Raw genomic sequence first — 19,608 nt, forward strand, 5'->3', positions numbered from 1 at the left:
AGTATCAGTGACACATCTCGGAAATTATTTCGTCACTTTGACATAATTATTGCACCATTTTAAATTATCCTTTACATGAAGTATTATATATGAAAATGTGCGCAATTTCATGCACAATACAACTAAAAATACTCATGATTGTAGCTTTTATCAATTTTGAAATATTTTCATATAAATAACGATAAGTGCAAAAATTTCAACCTTCGGTCAACTTTGACTCTACAGAAATGGTCGAGAAACGCAATTGTAAGCTAAAATTCTTATATTATAGTAATATTCAATCATTTGCCTTCATTTTGCAACAAATTGGACGTCTCTAGCACAATATTTCGATTTATGGTGAATTTATGAAAAAACTTTTTCCTTACGTTTCGTGCGATAACTCTTCCGATAATTTTTTTCGTGCGATTGTCCTAATGTTTGCACCCTTTTAAATTTGCCGTTACATAAAGTTTTATATATGGAAATGTGCGCAATTTCATGCACAATACAACAAAAGACAACCCATGGTTGTAGCTTTATCAGTTTTGAAATATTTTCATATAAATAACGTTAAGTGCAAAAATTTCAACTTTCGGTCAGCTTTGACTCTACCGAAATGGTCGAAAAAACGCAATTGTAAGCTAAAACTCTTATATTCTAGTAATATTCAATCATTTACCTTCATTTTGCAACGACTTGGAAGTCTCTATCACAATATTTTGATTATGGTGAATTTATGAAAAAAAAAAATTACGTTCGCGCGGTAACTCTTCCGAAAAAAAATCAGAATTTTTTTGTGCGATTGTCGAAATGTTTGCACCATTTAAAATTAGCTGTTTCATAAAGTTTTATATATGAAAATGTGCGCAATTTCATGTAGAATACAACTAAAAATGATTGAAGGTTGTAGCTTTTCTCTTTTTTTTCGAAATATTTGCATATAAATCACGATAAATAGAAAAAAAACCACGTTCGGTCAAATTTGACTCTACCGAAATAGTTGAAAAACGCAATTGTAAGCTAAAACTCTTACGGCCTAGTAATATTCCGTCATGTTTCTTCATTTTGAAACAAAATTTGAAGTCTCTAAAAAAACAATATTGTGATTTATGGTGAATTTTTGAAAATATATTTACCTTCACTCCGCGCGCCGATTCGCGGCCGCAAGTCTCCGAAATACGTACATGGCATTATCTAACATTTGCTCCTTTTCATATTAGCCTTTTTATAGAGTTTCATATATCAAAATGTGCGCAAATTCATGAAGAATACAATAAAAAATAATTGAAGGTTGTAGCTTTTCCATCTTCGAAATATGTGCATATGAAAAAATATATATATTAAAATTTCGACATTCGGTCAAATTTAACTCGTCCGAAATGGTCGAAATCTGCAATTCTAATCTAAAAATCTTACAGTATCGTAATATTCAATCATTTGTCTTAATTTTGAAACAAATTGGAAGTCTCTAGAACATTATTTAGAATTACGGTGAATTTTTGAAAAAAAAAATTTTTGCGTCCGCGCGTTACGAATTCGTACATCATTTTGTGATAATATTTTTTCCGGTGTTACTTTTATTGTTTTACAATGTATATATATCAAAATGATTGCAATTTAGTGTACAATACAAACGAAAACAAAGTAACTGGTTAGCTTTGACCGTTTTCTGCACAGCGTGATTTGAATACAATTATGTATGAATTTTTTTTTTTTCGCTACCATATATCGCATTATACATATGATAAGATATTATTTTTCATTTCTGATGGTTGCATTCTAAACTTCAGGCAATGACAAAAAAAGGAGCCAAAAATGACTCTTAATCTTCAAAAGTACGCGCGCTGTAATTTTGAAAAAATTATTTTTCCACTTCCGCGCTCACTCCAAACCAGGCCCGGCATACGGGAGACGTTTGATTTTTAGGGCTCCGGCTTAGAGGGTTAATATTTTCAAATAATAATAATAATAATAATAATAATAATAATAATAATAATAATATAGTAACTGTAATTACAAAAAATCATATGTGAAAGTATTTTACAAATACGTTACGAGATAATCTCTCTCTCTCTCTCTCTTAAAGCGATGTATGTTTTTTAGGATGATGATTACTAATTTTCAAATATCATATTAATGTAAACAGCAAATAATATAAATTCATTAAAGAAAAAATACTAAAGTGAATTAGCAAGATTTTAGTTTATAAATAAAAAAGAATTATGTAACCCCGTGTCTGTTACGTAGCCAGCTTTTGTTGGCTGGGTTCCAACTGTCAAATCCAGTGTTGCCATTCTACGGATCATTTGAGATTCTCTCTCTCTTTCTCTTTTGCTGATATATATGAGATAATTTCTATGGTACATGTGTATGTTTTATTAATATTTTAACATAATAATAATAATATAACTAATCTCAAATTCACATGTGATAGTATTTTAAAGAAGTAGAATAATCTATCCATTTCACTCTTTTAACCCTTAAACGCCGGAGCGGTAAATAAAAAAAATGACTCCCGTGTGCCGGAGGGGTTTGAGAGTGAGCGCGTAAGCGGAAAAAATATTTTTTCAAAAAATCACACAGCGCGCTTAGTTTTCAAGATTAAGAGTTCATTTTTGGCTCCTTTTTTTGTCATTGCTTGAAGTTTAGTATGCAACCATCAGAAATGTAAAGAATTATCATTATCAATATAAATAATGCGATATATGATAGCGCAAAAAAAAACGAAATTCATATATAATTGTATTCAAATCGCGCTGTGCGCCAAAACGGTTAGAGGTAACAAGTTACTTTTTTTTCGTTGTAATGTGCACTAAATTGCGATCATTTTGATATATAACACATTGTAAAACGATAAAAAGCAACACAGAGAAAATATTATCACAAAATGATGCATGAATTCGTAGTGCGCGCGGATGTAAAAAAATAAATTTTTTTAAAAAATTCACCATAAAGTCGAAAAATATTGTTATAGAGACTGCAATTTGTTTCAATGAAGGAAAATAATTGGAATATTACGATACTGTAAGAGTTTTAGCTTACAAATGCAGTTTTTGACCATTTCGAACGAGTTAAAGTTGACTGAATGTCGAATTTTTGTTAAAAAGATTTTTTTTATATGCAAATATAAAGAAAATGAGAAATGCTACAACCTTCCAATAATTTTTGTTATATTGTGCATGTTTTTTTGCGCACATTTTCATATATAAACCTTTAAAAAAAGCGTAATATGAAAAGGCTCAAATATTAGGAGAATGTGACCTACGCGTTTTCCGAGATTTTCGGCCGAGAATCGCGTGCGGACGGAATAAAAAATATTTTTTTCAAATATTCACCATAAATCGAGATATTGTTCTAGAGACTTGCAATATGTTTTAAATTGAAGATAAAATGATTGAATATTACTAAACTGTAAGATTTTTATGTTATATATGCGTTTTTGTTTTACCTTTTCGGTTGAGTCAAAGTTGACCGATCGTAGTTTTTTCGTACTTATCGTAACTTTATATGCAAATATTTCAAAAATGAGAAATGCTACAACCTTCCAATATTTTTTGTTATATTGTGCATGTCTTTTGCGCACATTTTCATATATAAACCTTTAAAAAAGCGTAATATAAAAAGGATCAAATATTAGGAGAATGTGACTACGCGTTTAGGAGATTTTTTCGGCCGAGAATCGCGCGCGGAGGGGAAAAAAAATATTTTTCAAAAATTCACCATAAATCGAGATACGTTCTAGAGACTTGCAATTTGTTTTAAAATGAAGATAAATGATTGAATATTACTAGAATGTAAGATTTTTATGTTATAAATGCGTTTTTTGACCTTTTCGGTTTGAGTCAAAGTTGACCGATCGTATGTTTTTTCGTACTTATCGTACTTTATATGCAAATATTTCAAAAATGAGAAATGCTACAACCTTCCAATATTTTTTGTTATATTGTGCATGTTTTTGCGCACATTTCCATATATAAACCTTTAAAAAAAGCGTAATATGAAAAGGCTCAAATATTAGGAGAATGTGACCTACGCGTTTAGGAGATTTTCGGCCGAGAATCGGCGCGCGGAGGGAAAAAAAATATTCTTTTCAAAATTCACCATAAATCGAGATACTGTTCTAGAGACTTGCAATTTGTTTTTAAAATGAAGATAAATGATTGAATATTACTAGACTGTAAGATTTGTATGTTATAAATGCGTTTTTCGACCTTTTCGGTTGAGTCAAAGTTGACCGATCGTAGTTTTTTTCGTACTTATCGTACTTTATATATGCAAATATTTCAAAAATGAGAAAATGCTACAACCTTCCAATATTTTTTTGTTATATTGTGCATGTTTTTGCGCACATTTCCATATATAAACCTTTAAAAAAAGCGTAATATGAAAAGGCTCAAATATTAGGAGAATGTGAGACCTACGCGTTTCCGAGATTTTCGGCCGAGAATCGTCGCGCGGAGGGGAAAAAAAAATATTTTTTTCAAAAATTCACCATAAATCGAGATATTGTTCTAGAGACTTGCAATATGTTTTAAAATGAAGATAAATGATTGAATATTACTAGACTGTAAGATTTTTATGTTATAAAAGCGTTTTTTGACCTTTTCGGTTGAGTCAAAGTTGACCGATCGTAGTTTTTTTCGTACTTATCGTACTTTATATGCAAATATTTCAAAAATGATAAATGCTACAACCTTCCAAAATTTTTTTTATATTGTGCATGGTTTTGCGCACATTTCCATATATAAACCTTTTAAAAAAAGCGTAATATGAAAAGGCTCAATATTAGGAGAATGTGACCTACGCGTTTCCGAGATTTTCGGCCGAGAATCGGCGCGCGGAAGGGAAAAAAAATATTTTTTCAAAAATTCACCATAAATCGAGATACTGTTCTAGAGACTTGCAATTTGTTTTAAAATGAAGATAAATGATTGAATAATACTAGACTGTAAGATTGTATGTTATAAATGCGTTTTTTGACCTTTTCGGTTGAGTCAAAGTTGACCGATCGTAGTTTTTTTGTTTTCGTACTTATCGTACTTTATATGCAAAATATTTCAAAAATGATAAATGCTACAACCTTCCAATATTTTTTGTTACATTGTGCATGTTATTGCGCACATTTCCATATATAAAACTATAAAATAAGCGTAATATGAAAAGGCACAAATATTAGGAGAATGTGACCTATGCGTTTCGGATATTTTCTTCGGCCGAGAATCGGCGCGCGGAGGGAATAAAACTATTTTTTTTTTTTCAAATATTCACCATAAATCGAGATATATATATATATATATATATATATATATATTATATATATATATATATATATATATATATATATATATATATATATATATATATATATATATATATATATATATATATATAATTTTTTTTATACGTAAAATATATATATTACATTCTTCGATTCTGGTACCAATACATAAATAAAAAGGAATGCAGGTGACACTTCTCTTTTCGCACACAATGAAAGTCTTATTATTATTTATCATGCACACATTCAGATATATAAAAAATTGTAATAAATATAAAACTAAATATAAAATAAATGCAGAATACTCACTCGTAATCCTGACTCTTCATTCTATTCTTGTTTTCTCCCTCCTCCATTGAAGAGTCTTGCATTTTTTTCCACTCGACATGACGAGGTACAGGTGGAGGAGGGAGACGCGCGCCCTTACTGCTGATGGACCCGGCGGCCCCGTGCGCCCTCCGCTGTCGGTTTAGGGGGCGCGCTCCAATACATGACCTTAGTGTGGTATTTTTGGTCACACTCCCCTATCCTGCAAAGAGCAACTTTGCAGAGACGACAGAAGAACCGGGTGTCTCTCCTTCTGCCATTCATATGGCACACCCGGCACCGTTTCTGCCTTCGCCCTTCTAAGGCCTCCAGTATGTGTTCCCCTGGCTGCAGCCGACACGCAGGGTCCACTACCCGACGAGAAGCGGTGATGGCGGGGCCGGCAGCAAGAGGGGCGTCGTCAGCAGGGGCGGTGGCAGCAGGGGCGTCGTCAGCAGGGGCGGCGGCAGCAGGGGGCGTCGTCAGCGGGGCGGCGGGCGCAGGGGCGTCGTCAGCAGGGGCGTCGTCAGCAGTGCGCCGTCAGCAGGGGCGGCGGCAGCAGGGGCGGCGGTCAGTCGAGGCGAAGTTGGCCCTCCCCCTCCATCTGCCCTTTCCTCTAGGGGCAGATCTGCCAGCTCGGGGCAGGGGGTCAGTTATGGAAGGCCACTCATCGGGATCGAAGTTGATGAGGGCATTCCCGGCTACCTCTAGGAACTGTATGTGGGTCAACCTCGGAAGATTGTCACCGCGGTACCCCACAGTACAGAATGTAGGCATTTTGGAGGGCCAACTGAAGGATGTATTTGAGGAGCTTCTGTGTCCACCTTCTGGTTCTCCTGGCGAACGGGATAGTACTGGATGAGCGGATCAAAGAGATCAACTCCTCCCATGTGCCTGTTGTAGTGCCCAATGACAGTAGGCCTCTCGGTACGAAACTCCTCATACACAACTCGGCCCTGTCGACGTGTCTTCTTCCGCTGTACGATCTCTTCTGGATGGGTTCATGACTCGTCGTAATCATGGGGGACGAGTCGGACACCCTTCCCAACAGATGACGAAGACAGCGCCCTTTCCGCCGCCACTCTGTCTCTCCTCTTGCCAGGTGTTGCGGATGACTAGCGAACCTCTTGAGGACATTCGGGGCCCCACGCACCAACCGAAGGGTAACCACTGACGTGAACACCTGCTTCATACAGTTCCTGGGCCAGGGATACCGAGGTTATAATAATTATCCATAAACAGGTGATATCCCTGGTTACGGAAACGTCCCACAAGGTTGAATACAGTGTCACGCAGCGTGGAGAAGACCCCGGTATACACTGAAAAGTCCGCAACGTATCCAGTGTTGGCCTCGGTAATGAGAAAGAATTTCACACCATATTTCTTTGGCTTCTTGGGGTTTATACACTTTTTTATACTAAGACGTCCTTTTGTAAGGCATCATCCCCTCATCCAAAGACAGGTTCTTTCCAGGAATCACGAGATTACTACACCGCTCACGGATATAATCCAACACTGTACGCACTAAAATGAGGCGATCACTGTTATTCCGGGGTATGGGCCCTTCGGTTGAAGGCGTTGAAGTACCTGTCCATCGCCAGGAAATTATCACGGGACATAACGCCAGGCACATTCGGCATACATAAAAAATAATTTCTCCTCCAATATTGCCTGACGTCGACAGCAGGTGTCAAACCAAAATAAATGTGGAGCCGCAAAAAATGTACCATGTCAATGAGGTTGCAACCCCGCCAGTAATAACGACAAGGTCGTCTTCAGCTCATACCGGCAGTACCGAGCGTAGTCCACCGTCTCGTGTACCAGGTATTCCAGCAATTCCCGCGTCAGGAAAAGCTGGATGAACCCCAAAAACATTCAGGGGTACTGGTACGGTCATCCCAGGGGTTTGCCGTGAAGGGGTGCATGTTAGGAGGGGTGACCCGGGGTCCTCCGTCCACCCCTCGTCACTCTCCGACGCCACCGACCTTCACCTTGGCTGGCGCGATGAGCCGACCTTCTACGTGCCCGTCGCGCGCGCGCATGCGCACGGGTGCGGGCACGATGCACACTACCCCCCCGTTGGCCCATCACCCTCACTTAGGCCCTCACTTTCTGTATCGTCCTCTGCGATAAAACTTGAGCCCGTATCCCCACCCTCCCCCTCCTCCTCAGATTCCCCCTCGTATGCACTGAATTCGAGCTCACTTTCGGGATGTGAGCCTCGAACGGACATTGGGGGCAAAATATTCATCCTCACTTTCATCGGGACTGATTGTCCTCATCACTCGATGACCATCCGCCATCAAAATGAGGACTTGCGACATGTTTCCCGATCAAGCTCCAAAAGTATTCGTCTATGTCCCTTGGTTGGAGGCCTCCCAAATGCCTACGAATGCCCCTAAGGACGCCCACATGCTTCCTAGGGTAACCAAAGGCAAACGATGTGTTCCCGAAACACTTTCAGCCACACGTGGCCACACAGAATGGCCTTGAGGCGCGGGGGTCATGCTGGGTGCTTGGCCCGTCGCCAGCATCCAGGTCCAAAACTCGCCTTACACGATCCCTTCCGACGGGTAAAACGCGCCTTTTCACGGTTCACACGTCGTTGAGACATATCTAGGAATGTCCTGTAGCAATACAAATGCTCAAAGTCTCGCACAAGTCCAGAAAAACACGCTTTTAACGAAAGATCGCTCTCGGATGGTGCGCTACTGATGCTGGCTGGAGCGAGAAGAAGGGATATCGCGCATGCGCACCTGGGTCACGCTTCAAAACAAACAAGGCCTTGATCCGTGAACTCCAGCATTCCCCAAGGCGCGTGATTCAAAAGTTTTAGGCTGGTAGGCCTATAAGTATTTTTTTTTTTCCCGCGAATTTTAAAAAAAAACTTTTGTTATTGATGTCGACGTAAAATACGTCCAGTCGGCACCCGACAGACAATTTATCTCGACGTAAAATACGTCCAGTCGGCGTTTAAGGTTAAATAAGGACAACCCTCTCTCTCTCTCTCTCTCTCTCTCTCTCTCTCTCTCTCTCTCTCTGCTATTGGCTGTTTATTGGCATATATTTCTAATGGTAAAATGTATAAGATTACTTTAAAATGATATTAAATAATTTACCAATTCAATGGTATATTTGATGTAGGATAATACTTTAAGTAGACATTTGGTATTTGTGATTTCAATGCAAGTGTTCCCTTGTAAAAGGAAAATGGATGTCTCAAATAGTAACAGTATGAAAGAAAACATGCATGACTGAATACTTATGGGGGGACTGAATTATTTTCACATACGTAACTAAGTCATTCAGTACGTACATAGTATGTATTTATGTATAAACATAAAATGTAAGATTTACTTTAAAACAGTATTAATAATATTTCAAAAGATTAATATGAACCATAATAGGATATTTTATGTATATTTGATGAAGGATGGTTTTTTTTAGGGATACTTTGGTGTTTACATTTTGTTTGGATAGGAGTATAAGCATTTTTAGAGGGGGGTTCCAAACATTCGCGGATTCTAACTATTCGCGGGGGGGTCTGGTACGCATCCCCCGTGAATACGGGGGGACCACTGTATTACAAATAACATTTACTCGTTCTTCATAAATATAGTACTCAGGGTTGCATATGATCCTAAAAATCATTAATATGAGTGATAGTGAATTCTCAACTTTACTGCAATACTTACCCAAAGTTTGTAGTTATGGACTGGTCCAAAAGGACCTACAAAATGATATGCTTATTACTTTCCAAATATAAATGATCCATATTTGGGTTTTGCAGGAACAAGAATATGAATCGCAACATAGTTTAAAACGTGTAACTTCAGCCTAGAATACAGATTTCTTCTACAGTATTATGCATCAGTACTTTGGAAAATTTATTAACTGATAAGACCAATCAAGGCCATATCTTCTGTTTTATGTTTCCTTATGGTGTTTTGCTGGGTATTTTGCTCTTAAACCTCACATTCTAATGAATTATATATACATACATGCACCATGTATACATACATACTTACACACAATACATAAACATACAACCATACACAGTATACTGTAACCCATCAAGATTCTCAAATTTAATGTCTGCAACCTCTACTCACTTGCAGCTTTTGTACAAATTTCATGAGAAATCAAATGAACTATATGCATGTAAACAAGCAATGCACAAAGCTTTGCATGGGTTGCAGCATCTCCATCTTGTGGATGCCTACTCAGCATTAGTACCTCATCAAGGTACTTTTAATCCTCCTCCTCTTCATAACTTTTACCCTTACCATACCTTGTACTAAATACTATCATCATCCTCATTGTCACTGGATATCATAGATCATCTTGGGTCACTGGTAAATTTGATGGTTTAATAATGAATTTGTGTTCTTCGATACATATAACTCTTCTATTAGCAAGACATGCAGGAATTTACAAAGATCTGAGCAAAGGACAACCAGTTGCATTACAATTAATTTTGAACTATAATTATGTGGTTATTATTTAACAATTAAAATTTCATGCATTAAATAATGTTAGGTGTGTATCAATGTATAAATATAAATAAATTTTCATATTTCATATAAGCTTGTATTCCACATCTTCCATGTACTAATACAGTACATGACATTTCTGGGCTCGGCCGTGTCGCTCCGTGAAATAGGTTCATTCAGCACTATTTCTAAGGTAAAATATTGCTATATTACCAGAGAACTGCTAAATTGGACCTGCCAGAATATTCCGGCTCGCTCACCTTAATTAAAAGGTGTCGGTTATAGTTCTGGGGCGAGTGAAAACCACTACCACGGCGGACCCTCTCCAATTAGCCTCTCCCACATCAAAAAACCTCAAGAAAAGGGGAGCCGTCCTACAGCTTGCTACCTACCACCGCGTAGGTAGTGGATGTAGCGGCATTCCTTCAGATAGCCATACACGAGACGCACACGTTTTTTCTTTCTCTTGTGTTTTTCGCTATTTTGGATTTTTTCTTTCGTTATGGATCGTCAATCTCCATCGGCATCCAAGTTAAGTACTGGTTTAAGTGTTGAAACTATTTAGGGAGTGTTTTCTGGCCTTCGTGCCCTATTATTTAGGTTCTTAGGAGTCGTCGCATCACGAGGCGGCGGCTCTGAGCCGCCATTAGAGCGTTCCCTTTGTCTGTCCCTTCGGTTTCACGTGGTCTTCCATACCTAGTGATCCAATTTGTAATGGCACTTTGTATTTATCATCTTCAGTGTTTTGGATGCTGTTTTTGACGATTATATTTATGTTTTTGTATTTATTTTATTTTATTTTATTTTATTGTATTTTCTCGTATGCGCTGGCACAGGGTTTTCTTCCAAGCACGTCTCTTTGTTTCGTGCCCATCTGGAACGAGTGTATTTTTCATTCATATCTTTATTTCATTATAATAATAACTGCTTATTTCGTTCCTTTTGTTAGTCATTTTCTTCCCTGGCCGCCTGTCCTTTGTTCTTACGTTCCAGCCTAGGCCAGCTTCTGGGATTTCCTGGTTGGGGCCATCCTTATCGGGTGGTCTTACTTGGTTGTCCTAGGACTGTTCTGTTCCTCTTTCTTATTTTTATTTTCCCACCCCGTGTCCAGTACATATTTTATTGTCTTATTTTATTTATGCTTTGTATTTGTGTTGGGTCGGCTAGGCTAGTCCTCTAGCCTCCCTCTAGGTCTCTCTCGTGGTTCATGATACCGCGAGGGAGGCGGGCGGTCACGTCATCATCTCCCTCTGCCGACCTACCTTCCCCCCTCCACACAGCCCCCACTTAGGTGGGTGCTTATCTCGCTCACGTTGTCCCCGACGACCGACCCGAGTTCTCATGGAGGGGTGGAAGAAGGCCCCACAGGCCCTCGGTGTGCGGGTGTTGCTTCTCAGCCGACCTCATCCCAGCGTGGGGAGGAGCTTCGCTTACCCAGCTTCGGTTCCGACCTGGCTCAGGCGAGCTCGGCCCTCCTCAGCTCTTTGGGATCCTTACTCCATTCGCCCTCTGACATTCCCTCCCCGTCTAATGACAGAACAGGCTTCCGGCTGTATCAGGAATCTCGGAGGTGAACGTCTCTTCGGTGGTTATGCCTCCGTCAGGCGAATATTATTTTATTATATCATTTATGTTTTAGAATATATGCTCCGCTGTGAGTTACTACTCTATTGTTATTTAGATTAGGGAACCTCCGGGTTCCACCGTTCCGGTCTCACCTTTCGCTAGTGCTCCTCCTCTCCGGTTTTATATAGTAGCAACAGTGGTTAGTAGCCTATGCCCCGGTCTGTCCGGAATGCATCTGCTTCCCGCTGCTACAACTCCGGAATGCTTAGTAGAGTGCATAGAAGGTTTGGCAGGTTCGGACATATTTTGTTAGTCCGGAATACTCCAGCATTATTAAATGTTACCTAGAACTTCCTATGCCTATTGTCAATGGTACTCATGTATCATTATTCTTACAGGCCACCCGTTGTTTGGTTGCCGGCTGTAACGCCGTGATTCAAGACCCTTGTGGACACGACGTTTGCCGGAGCCATGCCTCTTGCGCCGTTCAACTGGAAGGGTCGATTGTGTGGCACCATGAAAACTGTTTTGCCTGCTACGACCTAGTCGAACGGGTTACCTCCGACGTAAGTTCCCCTCCCTCGGTGTTCACAGCTAACTTTAGGGTGGTTATTCACATGTGACATGGTATAATTTAAGAGTAATATAATTCTAATATTGTTTATAGAATATTAACTTAAGTTCTTGGTTAACAATTTCCTTCTCTTACAGGCCTCGAAGGCTGTCTGGGACGCTGCTCTCTCCACCCTCAAGGTTTGGGTAGGTGGCTTCGGGCGCAACGTTGGCAAAGCGAAGCCGTACATCCTGTCGCAAGATATGGCTACCTTAATCTTCCCAGCAGGAAAAAGTGCGGGCTATGTGGACCCGAAGTTGGCAGCCCGTCATCGCCTCTATTCAGGCTGCAGTTGCTGGACAGTCGGAGGAAATTTCGCAGCAGGAACTAATGGAGGAAGTGCCTGCTCCGGATATGGATCAAGAGCCCCTGACTTTAGACCAGGGGTGCACAACCTTTTGAGCTACTCGGGCCACATCATCAAACGTATATCTAGTCGAGGGCCACTAGACTAGATTTTACATGAAATGATAAAAGTTTGTAGAATGTTTAAAAGATAAAAAAAACACAGTTGCTCACCTGTTTTGTTTTAATGAGATTTTTGACACTGAGATCATGTACAAGTTTTTTTATGTTAGGATGGAAATTTGTTGTTGCCAGTCTTAAAACAGAGTGCAGATTTTGATCACTTAGCCTGCTACGAATATTTGACTTGGTCTGGGTTGAGCAGACTAAATGTTTGTTCACATATGTAGGTAGAGCCAAATAAGCTTGCATAAATAGCAGCTTTGTTTTCTCAAATAAGGAAACTGATCTTTGGCCAAGCAATTATAAAAGTTGAGCAAGTCCCTTCATTATACTTGGTACGAAGGCTGTCATTATTCTGAAGATCAATTAGTTTGATTTGTGCTTCGAATTCTACTTCATCGGAGATACAGAAAAGGTTTGCTGAACAACTTCAAATCATTGACTTCTTTCTTTAGGTCCTCAAAATCGGCTCTCAAAGGCCTCCAAAAGTTTTCCTAATTTTTGCTGCATAAAATTCATGTCTATTGCATACTTTGTGTTTCTCACACATAAAGTTTGTAATTTTGGGAAGTGTCCTAACTCTCCTTTAACTATCTGTAACTGAAACAATTTTAGTTTTTGTTCGAAAGCCGTCACATAATTGGCTAGCTTAGAAATAAGTTGGTTATTCCCCTGAAGTTTATGATTCAAGTTATTTAAATGACTTGTGAGATCTACAAGAAATGACAAATCACAAAGCCAGTCAGCATTTGTAAGTTCTGGTACCATCTTATTCTTTCATTAAGAAATATCTCAATTTCATCCAGAAGACTGATAAATCTTTTTCAGCGTATTTCCCCTGCTTAACCACCTTACTTGATTGTGAAAAACACTAAATCGCCATATTCTGCTTCAATTTCATCAAGAAATTGCTTGAATTGCCGGTGATGCAAAGCTGAGCGTGACTTGATAAAATTGACTGTAGAAACTACAACTTTCATTACATGATCAAAGTCCAGTTCTTTTCCACACAAATTTTGTTGATGTATTATGCAATGAAATTGTTTCAGTTCATATTTTTGCTCTCCAAGGTATTTAATCAGTAGCTGCACCAATCCATTCTGCTTGCCTATCATTGCAGGAGCCCCATCAGTTGATATTCCTACTAACTTGTCCAAATCTAACTCAATTACTGAAATTTGTTCTAAAAGTCCATTAAGTAAATCACTACCAGTTGTCTGCCCCTTCAATGAACTGAGCCCTACGAGTTCCTCATGAATAGAAAAGTCCTCTGTCACACCACGTACAAATACAAGTAGCTGAGCCGTAAAGATTTTGTAACATCAGTAGATCATCAGTGGCTAGGGAGAAGTACACAATTGTTTACTTTTCTACTTCAACTGGTCTACTATATCACCCGATAAATCAACAATACGACGTTGCACTGTCATATGATTCAAACTGATATTCTCAAACTTTTTCAAAACATCTGGAGAAAGTTTTTGAGCAGCGTAAGTAGAATACACTTTTTAATGAAATCCCCCTCTGAAAATGCCTTGGAATGTTTAGCAATCAGGTTTGCAATTTCATAACTCACTTCTGTTACGTCCTGTGCCTCTCAACAAATTTTTCATAAGGCTTGTGCTTTGTCAGATAATGCCTTTGCAAATTGTATTCCTTACAAACGGCCACACTATTCTGGCATATCAAGCAAATGATTTTTTTTTTCACTGTTTTCCACAAAGAAATATTATCTGTCCATATTTCTTGAAATTTTCTATGTTCATCTTCAAGCTTTCTTTTTCGACTTGAGTTTTTGTCCACAGAAGTACCAGAAGCCATAGTAGCTAAGCAAAATTAATCTGAAAACACTACAATGATAAATGCCTGGCCTTGCAACAATATCTCCTATTTTAGACTGCAAAGAAAACTATCGGAGCTCAGACAAATTGGCTAACTTGGAAGGTTGCCAAATAATCATTTTACAAACTTTTTAAACTGGAATTTAGATGTATTAGGAAACCATAATTATGAATGTAAAATACAATAAAAAAGAAAAACAAGAAAAACAAAAAACAGGTTTCGCATCTGTTTAAAAGAGAATAGTATTCAAAATTATGATAAATATTAATTTAGATATAATTCAGGTGGTTACCTTCCCTTCCACAACAACGAGGTTACTCCCGTCTAGACAACGGTCTACACGAGGTGAACGCGTATGGCTGTCTACAAGCCATACAGCGCGTTCACCTTTGTCTCGACTGCTTTCGTGTTCGAGGATGGTGATGAAATTATGAATTTAGTGAATGAACTGATTATAGATAACGAGATAATTCAACAATAACAAGAAAACACAAAAGAATAATACATATATATATATATATATATATATATATATATATATATATATATATATATATATATATATAAATGTATGTCTATGTATTACATATATATATAAATATATAATTATATATATATATATATATATATATATATATATATATATGTTTATATATGCACAGACACATATACATACATACATACATATGTATGTGTGTGTGTGTGTGTTATATAGTACATTTTTACTATTTGTAATTATATCATAAGACAGAGTAATATGTTTATATTTATTATTTTCTTTTACTGTACAGAGAGTGATATATTGTGTTTTCTATGATAACTTCGAGGGTCGCCATGTGCTTCACTGGGGGCCGCCGGTTGTGCATCATTGCTTTAGACATGGGCTATGGTAATGAGTGGTAATGAGGCTAGTCTTCCAAGTGCTCGGGTCTTTTCCTTGAGCGCTTCTGATTATCTTTTCTTCTCCTTCGTCTTCTAATTCCTTTCAAGGTTTTGCCAGGGGATTACCTCCTTCTAGGTCGAAATCCCTCTTGGCAATTCCTAAAGTCAAAAGTAAGCTTCAATCTAAACTACTGCAAAAAACTAAAGACAATCCCAAGAGATCATATGATAGCATGAGTCATAAAACTCCGGCTCAACATCCCGGAGTGGACAAACCCAGACAGAAGTCCCTTAAAATACCAAACCATCTACAGTTTATCCGTACGGGTTCGTTTTGACAGCTTGATAACCGGTTAATGGCACTGCCCTGTTAGGTTTTTTTTTGTATCGGTGCCAATACTCTATTTACCAGCACTGATAACCGGAAATCAGTGCATTTCGGCAACAAAAATCAGAGGCACTAGACAAGTGCCGATAACCAGGGACTGACTTGATTATCAATCTTCTAAGTTTTGGACAGTGTTACTTTACCGCAGCTTTAGTAACTGAGACTGCCAGACATATGTTGCATACATAATACATACTACTGGACTCCTGAGTAGCACATGTAGAAGGTTGAGGAAATTTCAGTGGCTTACATAACTGTTATCATGAACTCATGTAAACATAAGGTCAGCTTATTCTACAAATACAAATACTCACAGGAATGGTAGTAGATCTGGCTAATTGGGAATCAGAGACTACAGTAAGTCTCTTTGTCTATTTAAAGAGAAAAAAAGCTGCCTATAAAAGGTAAAAGAAATATTGCTATGGCATGGCATACAAAAATTTGAGACATCCTTCCACCACTCAGACATGTCACTTACTTGAGCTTTGGCAATGAATAACATAGATTGCAACCTTTACATATGTAAAAACAACAATGTGTTTTACTGATAAAAATAATTATACTAATCCCACATTTGTAAAGTGATTTTAATTTCATCAAAAATTTGAATATACAATAACCATATGCTACTTCTAAGACAAAAAGAGCCGTAAACAGACAGACAGACATGATTACCTACAGTTTACCTGTACATCTCTCAATACCAACTGACAGGAATGGTAGTCTTAATTCCATGTGGTTGTTAAACATTTGTCATAGAGTGAAAGGGTATACAATTACCAAGTTTTTAAACCTTAGTTGGAATTGAAATATAAAATCTAGGCCAAAGGCCTCTAGGACCTATGAAGGCATTCAGAACTGTTCTAAACCTTAGTAGACTTACAAAACAAATAAAATATTGTAAAAATTGCCAATTAAATGCAATAAAATGATTAAATAATTAATGTATACTTGTACAAATTTAGCAAGTTCATTTGGATGTTGGTAACAACCAGAGCCACCAATGCTGTCTGTCTTGTGAACCGACTTAGCCCTTAATTCTGTCCACATTAAGTGACCTCGATCATATATTTTTGGAACATTTTTGTGCATTGAATTTATCTAAAAATGCTTGGCAGTAAAAAATATCATTGTAGCTAGTTTTTCTTCATATTACAGTGCATATACCTAATATCTAAATAAATGTTAAAATACGAGAAATGTCAATCATAATTTTATGACAGTTAGTGCTTCAAAATGAAAGTTATCAGGCAGTTACATCTGTAGACATTTTAAGAAATAATATGAGAATATAGTATGTAAAAGTAAAATAATCTATACTTACACTGGAGGTTCTTTAACTTCAATTGTGGGTGAAGGAACCTTGAAGCTCTTTGATCTCAATTGAGTCTTAGGGCCCAAACCAAGACGATCTTTCATAGAGGTTGCTTTGACACTTTGCCGTCTCAATTTTTTCATTACATCTCGTCTAAAGTCATGGAAAACTAATGCCTCTAGCTCCTGAAGTCGCCGCATTTCCTGTTCTATGGTCGATGCAGATGCACCCAGCATTTTCAGATCATTAACTGTTTTTGCTTGTTCATTCATCTCAATTTCAAGTAATTTGGCTCTCTGACGTGCATCCAGGTTAGGATCAAATATAAATGCTGGAAGACTCTCATTGAAGCTTGTCTGACGGCGTCCCATACCAGAGTCTTGCTGTTTTGCACGAATGAAAAAATGAGGAAAAATTACACATCTTCCTTCATTTATACAATAAAGTATCCAATGCAGTGTATTATGATAAAATTACTAAATATGTACTGTAATTTCTTTGGATAAAACAGAATTTCTTAAAAATTCACTTGCCTGTGAAGTAGAATGGTCGGCTCGATCATCATCATCATCTGAATTGTAATTTGTTTGGGTTATGGCTGTGTCAGGTGCACCTGTCAGCATTGTCAAGGTTCGCGCAAGAGCACTAAGGTGCTTCCCAATATTGACATCTAAGTGTAAGTCCACACCTTCCATCTGCCACTGCACATTCAGCAGCCATTTAGCATTTTCAGCTGCGTAAGACAATGTAAAAAAATAAAAAGTAATTCTAAATAACACAAAAATGTATGGCTTTGGCAGCATTTGCATAAACCATAGGTATTTACAGTAAAAGAGTTAGTACTAACAATACATAGCATCAACAAAGATGATGACAATGATGTTATAGAAAGGAATATTTCACTCCTATTAATCAACACCTGGAAAACTTTCCCTATGAATTAAAACAATACACGGAAAATGTGAAAATGTTCTGAAAACCCCACAATTTTCCTAGAAATTTCCATAAATGTAAAGGATACTGCATGTAATATCAACAGATTTTGTACATTTTTATTCTTTTTGCTCCAACCAAATTAGTGGCATAATTTTCATTGCTCTATTCATTATTTAATGACAAAATGAGTTCCTTTGTTATAAAATTGTTGTACATGTGAAACCATGCCATTTCACAGATTTCAACTACTTTTCTCCTAAGTACATACTTCATCGTCAAGTTACAGTAGCGCACCGAGATAACTGACCATGGTATGGCGTACTTCCAGATATATTGGTGCAAAATGGAAATATATACCAATTTGAGGGTTTTCACCTCCGGATCTAGCACCGAATCTGTAATATTCACACTGCATCTTTTCCATGCTTCTCTTAAAAAGTTATGATTTACTTCACTATACTATCAATGTAATAATATTGTATGCATTCTCTTATTACTGATGTATTATAAAATTTAGACAAAATTATTAATGTTTTGGTTTGGATATCAGCTGAGGTGATTACAAGGCAAGTTTATTTTCCCGTATTTAACTCGATTCAGAGCAATTTCCTTTTCTACTTAGTTAGTAAATGAATCTCGAGATACTCTATTTATACAAGACAAGATTGTATTTCCTTATACAAAGTGTTTTAAAATCAAAATAGAATAAGAGAATATTAAGAGGAAATGTAGAAAGACAAATGGTCGAAAGGTAAATAGTTGAAGGGTCAAAATGTTGAAAGGGCAAAGTATTGAGTGGACGAAGTGTCGAATAAACTTGTCGAAACATACTGTACTTAAAACAGATTACCAGAAAAAGATCTCTCTGTTTTTTTTTAGCCCAACACACCAACAAGCATCTAGACACAAGTAAAGAATAAATAAATGTATATTTGTATGAAAAAACTTTGCAGGATAAATATTGCATCAAAATTTACCTAAGATTGTGAGTGACGGGCTATAAGCTACTCAACCAGAATTGACATTGTATGTATTAAAAATGCCTCTTTGTCTTTTGTTTAGGATTGTGCATTTTTTCTATTTTCTTATTACATCTCTGCCTTGTTGCCTTATTCTTCTTCCCACAGTTATCCCTACATTAAGGGGTCGGTTGCCTGATGCGCCAACTCCACTGCCTTCTATCAAAGGCATCATCCTCCACCAAACCTCTTCTCTCCATATCTTCCTTCATGTTATTTCGCCATCTAATTCTCTGTCTCCATCTCGATCTTCTCCCTCTAACAGGTTCCTCCCAAGCCCTCTTCACTCTCTCCTTGTCATTCATCCTCAACACATGCCCATACCATCTCAATTGTGACTCTTATCACCTTTGTAATCTTTACAAGCCTGCTCTTCTTATTTCATCATTTGCCAATCTTTCAAGCAGGAATATTCCCATAATCCACTTCAGCATTCTCATATCTGTTCTCTCAAGCTTTACTACCTCTTTTCTTCTTAGAGCCCATGTTTCTGCTCCATACATTAACACTGGTCTTATCA

At 37.6% G+C, this 19,608-nt stretch overlaps 1 protein-coding gene across 1 annotated transcript in view; it reads right to left on the reverse strand.

Moving 5' to 3' along the window:
- Positions 1 to 17,123: 17,123 nt before the first annotated feature.
- The window catches only part of LOC135216888 (bridge-like lipid transfer protein family member 1), a 17,522-nt gene continuing 15,037 nt past the window's right edge, over positions 17,124 to 19,608 (reverse strand). Inside the window, exons 2-3 of the mRNA XM_064252411.1 lie at positions 17,667 to 17,866; positions 17,124 to 17,516 (exon numbers count right to left, since the gene is read on the reverse strand). Coding sequence (XP_064108481.1) covers positions 17,139 to 17,516; positions 17,667 to 17,866 — 578 coding nt within the window. The 3' untranslated portion in view covers positions 17,124 to 17,138. The remainder of the gene's footprint in view (positions 17,517 to 17,666; positions 17,867 to 19,608) is intronic.

The sequence above is a fragment of the Macrobrachium nipponense genome, chromosome 6 (assembly GCF_015104395.2).
Source record: "Macrobrachium nipponense isolate FS-2020 chromosome 6, ASM1510439v2, whole genome shotgun sequence".
Lineage (NCBI taxonomy): Eukaryota > Metazoa > Arthropoda > Malacostraca > Decapoda > Palaemonidae > Macrobrachium > Macrobrachium nipponense.